This window comes from Lycium ferocissimum, chromosome 1 (assembly GCF_029784015.1).
Source record: "Lycium ferocissimum isolate CSIRO_LF1 chromosome 1, AGI_CSIRO_Lferr_CH_V1, whole genome shotgun sequence".
Lineage (NCBI taxonomy): Eukaryota > Viridiplantae > Streptophyta > Magnoliopsida > Solanales > Solanaceae > Lycium > Lycium ferocissimum.
In genome coordinates this window covers 1,735,417-1,746,430 of record NC_081342.1, presented here as the reverse complement: position 1 = coordinate 1,746,430, position 11,014 = coordinate 1,735,417, and the positions used below count along the sequence as shown (strand labels likewise).

Genomic DNA, 11,014 nt, shown 5'->3' with positions numbered 1-11,014 from the left:
AAGTCCTTTGATTTCTTCGTATGTTTACTTCTTCACATATTGAATCCTTTTAGTGAAAATCCTGACTCCGTCACTGGCCCACATAACTGCCAAACCTTGATGAAAATATCTTTTAACTGTTCATTTGCCTTTCAAAATGTCAAGAGAGAATCCGACTCAATAATAACATTTTGGAAGTAATTCTCATTTCAGTCACATAAGTCAAACCAGCTAGTATCTATTTTATAGGTTGCAAATTCAGATTTCACCAAACAAATGAAGTAGATCCATAATCTGAGATTTATGCTTACATTTAAACAACTACCAGAACATAATATTATATGCCTTAAGTACCGCCTTAGATTGCCCTGTTTATAAGCTACACCAAAAGATCCACAAAAAAAAAAAAAAAAAAAGCCAAACCTGTTTTGCAGTACCACTACTAACAGAAAGGGAATTTTTTACGGAAATTTACAGCGGAATTAGTTGGAAATCCCTTAACAACGAGCTAATTTTCCAATGGGACATCGGTTGGAAATTCGCTATTTTAGTGAACATAACCATAAGAGAAAATATGGTCCAGTTTTTCAATGTGGTTATGAAAAAGAGCTACATTTAATTAGATGGTCCAAATAACCCCAATTGCTTCTGATAATATTATCAGTGTGAAATTTACTCCCTAGACTAGTAAGAGTTTGTTCCTTGTCTTTTTCATAGACGGGTGGACGCAGAGTATCGATACCGGATTCATCTGAATTAGTACTTTCGATGCGGATTGTAAATTTATATGTAAAAGTGCACAAAATAGCACCAAATAATAGATATGAGCCCATAACTTTAAAGTTAATTAGAGGACATACAAAAGTTCAACACCAATTACAAATAATGAAGGAGACATTATGTATTCAGAGTTTCAATTTTCAGAAGAGGGTCCTGATCACTTTAGTTTAGTGGCTATCGTTCAGAGTAAATTTCACAAAAGGTCACTCAACTCACTAAAATTGACTAGCAAAATCACTTATCTTAGTTTTATATTTATAAAGTCACTCAACTTATACCTTGTTTTCTATAAGTTGAGTGACTTTACTATGTAAAAAATAAGATAAGTGACTTTACTAGTCAAATTCACTAAGTTGGGTGACCTTATATGAAATTTAATTACTTATATGAAATTTAATTTACTTCTATAGTTCAATTACAGTTTACAACTTTAATATTTCTCGTAAAGAATTCACATTTCATATGTCACATAGCAGTACCATAAACTGAATTGGATGTTTTATTTCGGCTATTGTTTACGTTATATTGCTACTTTTTCAGTTAATTAAGCAAATGCAATAACAAACAGATAAACTCAGGGTTCACTCGACAAGTTAGCTTAAGTTGGATATCAATCACGTCGTGCACCAATACCAGTTTGGGAGCCTGAATTCCTCTATAACGGCCAAGTTTGTTTTGGAATCAATTTTTCGTGTTATGTTATAGTATTATGTTTCTATAACAACATTTTGCTATAGCAGTCCAAAAATATCCGAACAAACAATCCCGTTATAGAGAGGTTTGACTGCAGTATTAAACTTCTAGCTAGTAATTCAAGACGTTAATAACATTTTTAGATATAGCTTAACTGAAGACGCTACCTCTATTGGAGCATATATTACAGAAAGATATCAAGATTCAAGATAGTAAACGCAAACAACATGATCTGTCTAATTCTCAGCCATATTACTATTATATATAAGAGAGAACAAAAGGACTTTTGTAGTCCTCACAAAACTTTCCCAATAAATATTAAACTTTTTAATTAATTACTTTTAGGTCCTAATCTTATTTTTTAAAGTCAAATTTATTTTTTGTTCTTATGATCTACTTTTTAAAAGCTGCCGAATATTCTACCTTATTTCTATCAGGTATCCGGTACCCATTGGAGCTTGCCTAATACAGATTCGTGTAGCATAGAGCCCAATCGGGGGAGCGCTCCCTACCAATTTTTTTTTAATTTCCAGGATCGACCCCGAAACCCCTGGTTAAGGGAGGAACAATCCCATCTGCTGCACTTTATTTTTCCTGTTGCTTTCTTCTATTGATCTTATCTATTAACCTAAAAAATTAGTCATTTCTTCGCTAGATATTCTTGCTTCTTGTTGCTCTTTGTTTTTTTTCGTTTTCATTTGTTGCTTATTATAGATTTTTACATGTAAGCATTTCTTTTACTTTATATTTATACTTTAATGAGCTCATATGTGTTTACCAAGATTAATAAACAAATGATTTTCAGATAATTTTAAAAATTATTAAATGATGCTATATAATGTTAAAATAAAGACAACATTATCAGTTAAGATAGGATTATCTTTAAAATCTCTTGTTTGGTTAACTAAAATTAATATTTTAAACAAAAAATGAATTTGAAGTGGGGCAGAATTAGAGTGTTAACTACCGATTTGATCGGATTCGGTAGCACTTTGGTCCAAATTCGGTATTTGTCTTAAAAGTTCATTAAATATGTACATTATTAATTTAGAACTAAATAACTTAAAAAATTAGGATTCGAAACTCATATATTTCAAATTATGGCTCCCCATTTAATTTGAAGTAAATAATTTCATGAAAATGAAAATTAAGATATTAAAGGAGTGAAATGAAAGTTTTGCTTTTATATATTGAAAATATACTTATTTGAAGTTTAATTATTACCAACATAAATTTTATTTCTTTAATTAGAATATTACTTTTTATATCTGGAGTTGGGCCCGGGCTTAGCACGGGCCTGGTGAAACTAGTATAATTATATAATTTTACATTGCCATAGCTAAATAGAAAAATAACATATATAGTTATTTAGGAGAAATCATTTTGTAGGTGCTTTATGGAAAAGCCGAGTCTAATTATCAATCAGTCTGCTAGATAATAGAATACCTGAAATCAGCGTATCTAATTGTACACCTCAAATGAATGAACCTTATCCTACCATTTAAACAACTACCAGGACATAACGTTATGCCTAGCATACGGCCTTGGATTGCCCTGTTTATAAGCTACACCAAAAGATCCACAAAAAAATAGCCAAACTTATTTTGCAGTACTACCACTACTAACAGATCGAAGCGAATTTTTGACAGACATTTACGACGGAATTCGTTGGAAATCCCTTAACGACGAGCTACTTTTCCGACGGGACATCTGTCGAAAATTCGCTATTTTAGTGAATATAACTATATAAGCATAAGAGAAAATATGGTCCAGTGTTTTAATGTGGTTATGAAAAAGAGCTACATTTAGATGGTCCAACCCCCATTGCTTCCGATAATATACTATCAGCGGATCGAAAAATTACTCTTTAAAAGTCTCATCACTAAAAAAGAAACTTTGAAAGGTATCTTACCGTGTCATATGTTTAGCTAGTAAGAGTTTGCTCCTTGTCTTTCTCATAGACAGGGGCGGACGCACTTAGTGATACCGCATTCAATCAATCTAAAAGACTTTCGATTCGTGATTGTAAATTTATGTGTAAAAATACACAAAAAATAGCAACAGATAATAGATATGAACCCGTAAGTTTAACAATACAATTGGTTCATTAGTGTTCTTAAAAATTAAACCAATAAAGTTTAAATACTATATCCACCTCTTAGACCACCAGGCTGACTTACAATAACTTCAGAGATAATAAGTCACTAGACGAGAAGAGAAGAGAATGGTGTCGTCTGCATAACCCGAGTATGTTAAAGTTGGACAACCAGGAGTTGTGTAATATGGGATAAAACCTTCATCTTCGCAACTGATTAATTAGTGGACATACAAAGTTCAACACCAATTACAAATAATATTGAAGGAGACATTATGTATTCAGATGTTTTTTATAACAACATTTCACAATAGCAGTAAAAAATTATCCGGACAAACAATGCCGTTATAGAGAGGTTGACTGCAATATTAAACTTCTAGCTAGTAATTCAAGACGTTTATAACATTTTTGGATATAGCTTAACTGAAGACGATACCTCTATTAGAGCATATATTACAGACAGATATCAAAATAGCAAAACTAAACAGCATGATCATTTTAATTGTCAGCCATATATATAATTTGCTAATTATATAATTATACTTAGCCATAGCTAATTAATTAGGAAAAGGCCATATATAGTTATTTACGAGAAATCATTTTGTAGCTGCTTTATGGAAAAAGTCGAGTCTAATAACTAGTCTGGTACGTACTCTACTAATGCAAAATTTCAATCTTCGGCCACACGAAGTTCAAACGATTAATGCTATAAATAGAGGCAAAATGTTCATTAGTTTCCTCATCCTTCTTACAATTATCTTAATTCAAGTGGTAGTAATTATTATTCAACTATATAGTTTTAAGCAAGAAAAAAAAAATGGGATTGAAGGCATTTTTGCTGATTGTCATGGCTATTTTTCTTGTGATAACATCAGAGGTTGCAGCTAGGGAGTTGGCTCAGAGCTCCACCACTTTCGTGGAAAATGGTATGCTCCTCCGTCGCATTTTATGTAAAGGCGTTACTATTTGAAAAGTCAAATCATGTTTTGTTTAACTGTAATTTTCTCAAACTTCTTTCTAAATATTTTGAATCGTTAGCTAAGTTGACTTGTAATACTTTTCGTGTAATTTTTAAATAATATAAATTTATTTTTAAAAAATTACGGAATCGAATTCATATCCTAAATTAAGTATTTTGATCCTTATACTCCAAATTTCTTCACATAAATTGGGACAAAGAAAACATAAAACATCCTTTTAAGACGTTATTTTTACTTCCTACATGTAAATTGTTCCATTACCTCCCTAATGAAAGCTTAAATTATTATTATGTTCATCTGAAATGCAGTAGTAATATAAGTATTTAGTAATTTTCAAGAGTTTAATTTCCATAGTCACACAAGTTTGGGTGGGCGAATGACCCAACCTTTTAGTAAGTTAGTCCATTTTGACCCATCCAAAGCAGTTCATCTAAAAACTGCGCAAAATTAGGCCATGAAAGTATGACATAATATAAGAGTTTAGTACATTTTAAGGGTTTAGTACGTTTAAAGTTGTTGTCATGTGACAAGGAGGTCACAGATTCGTGCCGTGGAAACGACTTCTTCTTGCAGAATACAGGGTAAGACTGCGTACAATAAATTCTTGTAGTCCGGCCCTTCCCTGGACCCCTCACATAGCGGGAGCATAGTGCATCGGGTTGCCCTTTTAGTATATTTTAAGAGTTTAATTTCCATAGTGACACAAGTTTGTGTCGATTAATGATCCGACCTTTTATATAGTAATTTAGCACATCTTGACTCGTCCAAATTCAGTTCATCTAAAAGTTGCGCAAACTTAGCGCATGAAAGTATGACATACCCAAGTAATTGGGTGGGTGAATGACCCACCATTTTAGTAAAAATTGGGCTGGTGTGTGATAAGTATATAGTCTAAATTGACCCATGAGAAACCTTGTTAAAAATATGTCTCAATTGTTGTATATAGATTTAATAAAGAAGAATTTTTTTTAATAGTTTTGTTTGTAATTACAAAAATTATAAGAAAACAAATACAAAAATTAAAACGTGGTAAGAGTTAGGTGGGTTGGTTATGACCTAGTGTTTAGCCCATCTTGACCCAGCACATCTCAGTCCAAGTAAAATTTCGAGAAAATTCCATTATATTTATTGATTTAGCCCATTTTGACCTATTCAAATTCAACACAAACTGTCCATTTTCCACCCTTACTAACATACATATGTATAATTACTTGTGCAGGCCAGGCAAATAAGGCAACTGATGCCAAATTTCTAGGAGTTTCACGTCTAATAACTGGAGGAGGAGGACTTATAGGAACTGGAGGACTTTCAGGAATCGGAGGACTTTCCGGAAACGGAGGACTTTAATGGGCTAATTAGGTATCCCTATAAGTTAAGGTCAAGAGTGGAGCTACATTTGTCGAAGGGTGAAACATACATCTTTGGCTAGAAAATTATATTGTGTACATATAGTTTAAACAAAAAGGGGCCAAAAATGTTCTTGGACTATCTAAAAAAGTATAAATATGCCATTCATCCGCCTGTTTTACTAACAATACCCCTCCGCTCACTTATCTGGCTCACTTTTCTCTTTAAAACTAACATGCCTCTTTTTTATTTGTTTTATAATTATTATATTTAAAAAATTTGTTTTTTTATCTCTTTTTCTTTCTAAAGTGACAATTGAGACTCGGATCTGTCTTATACCTCATTTATAAATTATTTTTATTATTATATATTATGTGTCATATTTCTTATTGAACGAAATTAAAACTTCTTTCCATTAATTAAACTCACCCCGCCCAACATACTCACCATTGTCATAAACATACAAATTTTTGTTCACCACACAAATACAAAATACAATAAAAAATTTATGTTTTATTTTTTGTTGTCTTTGTTCATAACAGAAATTTTATGAAACTATTAGGAAATTTTATTTTATTTGTTGTTGTTTCTTATCATAACAAATGAATTTTATTTTTTTCTGTTTTTATGGAGAACAAATAAAATAATTTCTACGTTTTATGACAAAGTTGGATGAACAAATAAAATAATAATTTATTTTTGTTGTTTTTGTGGTGAACAAATAGAATAATTTGTTATGAACAAATAAATAATTTGTACGTTTTATGACAAAGTTGGATATATTGGTTTTAATTTTATCTAATAGGAATATGATACATAATAAATAATAATTAAAAGAATTTATACCTAAGCATAATACAAATTGAAAGAGTGTTTGTTATGAAAGGTGACCACTTTTTTCTTAATCAATTATCCATCCCCAAGAGATGGACCTTCACCACACATATATGACCACACCTTCACCACACAAATAAAAGAATTAGCTACGAATATTAGATACTGAGCGAGAAATAAGAAAAGAGTTAAGTTGATTGTGTAAAAAGTATATGCACTGTTATTAGACATACCTCAAACTCAACAGGAACAGTGTTATGTAAAGAAGAACAGAGAAGAATTAACTATAAGGACATTTTTGGCCCCTTTTTGTTTAAACTATATGTACACAATATAATTTTCTAGCCAAAGATGTATGCTTCACCCTTTGACAAATGTAGCTCCGCTCTTGACCTTAACTTATAGGGATAGCTAATTAGCCCATTAAAGTACGAGCTCCCAAGTTTGGGTGAGTCAATAACCTGCCTTCGGTAACCTAGCTCATCCTTAACCCACCCAAATTCATTTTTTTTTGCGCGGATTGCCCTTATTTTGGGGTGGTATTTAATTTTTGCCCCTCAAATTGCTGGTCTTTAATTTTTGTCATTCGCTTAAAAAGGTGGCCTAAAATACCTCGAGGTTTTGGGTTCGAACCCCCGCTCAGTAAACAAAAAAAAAAAAAAAATCGCAAGGCAAGACTTTTGCAAAAAGTCTGCCTTATGCGGCAAACTTCATCTTAAGGCATAACTAAAAGCCTGCTTTATAAGGCAAAGTCAGTTATGTCTTAAGGCAAAGTAAGCCTGTCAATTGGGCCGGGTCGGTTCAGGACTGGCCCACCTAACCAGGCCCATAACCGGCCCGACCCCCCAACCCGGTAAGAGGGTGGTGGGCTGGGCTAGTGGAAAAAATTAGGGGCTGGGCCGGACATGCCATTTAGCCCTGCCCACCAACAGCCCGGGTTCTGGGCCACTGGCTCGGCCTGGCCCGACCCACTTCGAATTAATTTTTTTTTTTTAAAAAAAATTTATTTAAGTGGCATATTTGTGTATATCTTGTATATTTTAATGGTATATTTGTGTATATCTTGAATATGTTGTTGGAATGAAGACTCCCAACGGCTATTTAAGTGCTAAAAATTATAAAAAGTTGAGAATGTGATACAGGACTACATAAGTAATTTAAAATAAAACTTCAAACTTAAATTGATAACATTGCAAATTCAAAACATACAAACTTGAACGGTTAACTTATTACAAATGAAAAGTTCAAAACGCTAGCATCGATGGAGAAATTTAAAGAAGAGATAAACTTCAAAGTTCAATTTTGTGCCTTTTGTCCAAGTGCCTACATAACGGACCGGTACCCCCAAAAACCGGTTCGGACTTATGGAGATATATTTGACCGCAATATTGACATTTAGCATGTTCCTTGTCTACTCGCTCAAAATTCAACCACACGGACTTGAAATTGATCTTCGGACTGGAGGAGGAGGTGGAGGATTATCATTATCCATTAAATTTAAATTTTGAAATTTGAACTTGGAAGTTGGAAGAGAGAGAGAGAGAGAGAGAGAGAGAGAGAGAGAGAGAGAGAGAGAGAGAGAGAGAGAGATTTAGATGAGTAGGAAATTTAGGGAAAGAGGAGAGTAGGGAATTGTGAGATAATATGGAGAAGAATGAATGGTATTTATAGATTGAAAATAGGGCCAAAGTATAATTTAAGGAACTTGATGGTTAAAATAAAGTTGACAACAACTAGATTTTAAAGTATCAAACTTAATAAATTTTAGTATTAGATTTTTTTTTAAATAATTAAAATACGGCTCGGCCCGGCCCACTAACTAAAATCTGGCTCGACCCACTTAGCCCACTATGTACCCCTACCCGGGTAGGTGGCTGGGCCGGACACCCCTTTCCCTCCTCCAACCCAGTCCCCAACCCGGCCCACTAACTATGGCCCGGCTCGGCCCCCGGCCCGGCCCCATGTGACCCGCATTTATATGGCCCGGCCCACTTGACAGTCTTAAGGCAAAGTTTGCCTTACAAGGCAAAGTCTGCCATCATAGGTTCTAGGTAACTTTGCCTGAACAGGCATAGGTTTCTATGCCTGCGAAAATTTTATTATTTTTTACTCTACTGGGTTTGAACTCAGAACGTCGGGGTATTTTCGGCCACCTTTTTAAGCGAAGGGCAAACATTAAAGACCAGCGAATTGAGGGGCAAAAATTAAAGACCAGTCTGGATGAAGGGCAATCGTGCAAATTGCCCACCCAAATTCAGTCAATCTAAATGTTGGGCTGATTCGAGTTAAGTATATAGTCCAATTGACCAATGAAAAATCTTGTTATATTAAAATATTTTATTTTGTTTGATATTTATATATAGCTATAATAAAGAAGAAAAAAGTTTTAATAGTTTTGTTTGGTAAGTACAACAATTATAAAACAAAAAAAAAAATAAAAAAAATTAGAACTTGCAATTGGTAAGAGTCAGACAGGTTGGGGCATGACTCGTTACTTAGTCCATCGTGCCACAACTCATCTCAATCCAATTCAAATTTCGCCCGACCCGTCCAAATTCAACACAACCCGTCCATTTGCCATCCTTACTAACAACATTATGGATGATTAATGGTGCAGGACATGCAAATGACGCCAAATTTCTAGGAGTAGGACCATGATTAGGAGGAGGACTTCCAGGAATCGGAGGAAGATTTCCAGGAATGGGAGGAGGAAGAGGACTTCCAGGAATGGGAGGAGGAAGAGGAGGACTTCCAGGAATCCGAGGAGGTGAATTTGGAGGATTTCCAGGAGGAGGATTTCCTGGTGGCCCTGGTACTGGTGAATATGGTGGCGGCCGTGGATATTATGGTGGTTTTCCTAGAGGAGGATATGGTGGATATCCTAGAGTTGGTGGTTATGGAGGATATCCTAGAGGTGGTTGGTATGGAGGATGGCCACGCAACTAATTAATTAATTACTAAGGAATATATGTGAAGAATATTCATGGTGGCTGTTTTTATATTTTGTGTGTTCTACAGTTTTAGTAAAAGTTTTGTTGTTGGAAGTATGAATAAATGCATCATAAATCTCCATTCACTTACTACCATGGATGAGAACAACTATGCAATATGTTTCATTAAATAATATATGAGAACTTACTTATATGCGTCTCTTTCCTTTTACATGTAATTGTCATCCATATATCCAAGCGAACTCTATATCATTTGCACTTTAAATTTTCTACAAAAATACTAGAAAATTATGCGGAGGAGGACATAAACTTTAGCCCCCAAGTTCATATGCGGAAATGGCAAGATTCATTTATGAACGTAGTGACAGAATAAAATCCTATCTACGCCTAGTTCAATATACTCCTCCTTTACATTTGATGTTAATTGAGCTTTAAGAAAAGACTAATTGTACCGTCAAATATCTCTATAATTGCGTTATTTGTCCTAATATATTTTGGCTGCTATAATGAGATGTTGTTATAGAGAACATATAATATAACATAATATGAAATCTATTTTAAAAAAAACCTTAACTGTAGTAGAGGATGACTATTATAGAGAAGTCTGACTAAACATGTTACACAAAAAAACTCAAACCATATTTCAAGTTGGAATGACCCTTTTTTGGTCTGATATGGAAGTTGACATTGCCAATTGATTATTATTTCGCTGTTGGTTTAACATTTTTAGACAATGAAATAGCGTCGAAGAACAGAAAATCTTTCTTTGATTTGTTGTTCCACAAAGTTAGCCAACTGGTCTCAGGTACATAATACTGCCTTTTTCTAGGGCAAAAACCGACCGAGAGCAGTCGAAAATGGTGGATTTTTGACTAAAACTGACCGAATTTGTGGTTGTCAGAAAGTAGCGTGTCGGTATTAAAATCGACCGAGTCCATCGGTTAATGGCGAGGGAAAAACTATTAAAAATCTCTATGAAAACTAACCTAATCGGTTTTAATTTCTTAAATTATACAATTAAAAAATGAAGAAGCTAGAAATAAAACCGAGATTTACTGTATGGGGTACTATTATACCACTAGACCACCAGTGCTTGTTGGTGTAAGCCTTTCGTTTTACTATTTATACTCATCAACCGCAGTTTTAGGCGAAAATAATCGATGGAATCCATTGCTGTTCTTAAAAAAATACATTACGCAATCGGCTTATTGGTTGGTTATTTTTAATGAGTTAACCGGAGTTTTGACCAAGAAAACCGATTTTCTGAATATTATTTTTAAAAACCACAATAGATAATTTGACCCTGTAGTCCTACCCTTCCCGAATCCCGTACGTAGCGGGAGCTTAGTGCATGC

At 33.9% G+C, this 11,014-nt stretch overlaps 1 protein-coding gene across 1 annotated transcript; it reads left to right on the top strand.

Annotated features, from left to right (window-relative positions):
* Nucleotides 1-4,291: 4,291 nt before the first annotated feature.
* LOC132051065 (glycine-rich cell wall structural protein-like) lies at nucleotides 4,292-9,870 on the top strand. Its single transcript, XM_059442382.1, has 2 exons — nucleotides 4,292-4,473; nucleotides 9,326-9,870. Exon 2 carries the CDS (start codon nucleotides 9,409-9,411, stop codon nucleotides 9,652-9,654), a length of 246 nt encoding a protein of 81 aa, XP_059298365.1. The 5' UTR covers nucleotides 4,292-4,473; nucleotides 9,326-9,408; the 3' UTR covers nucleotides 9,655-9,870.
* Nucleotides 9,871-11,014: the final 1,144 nt, after the last annotated feature.

What these genes read in the sequence shown, in the direction of transcription:
- LOC132051065 (XM_059442382.1), top strand. Translation starts at nt 9,409, where the DNA reads ATGGGAGGAGGAAGAGGACTTCCAGGAATGGGAGGAGGAAGAGGAGGA.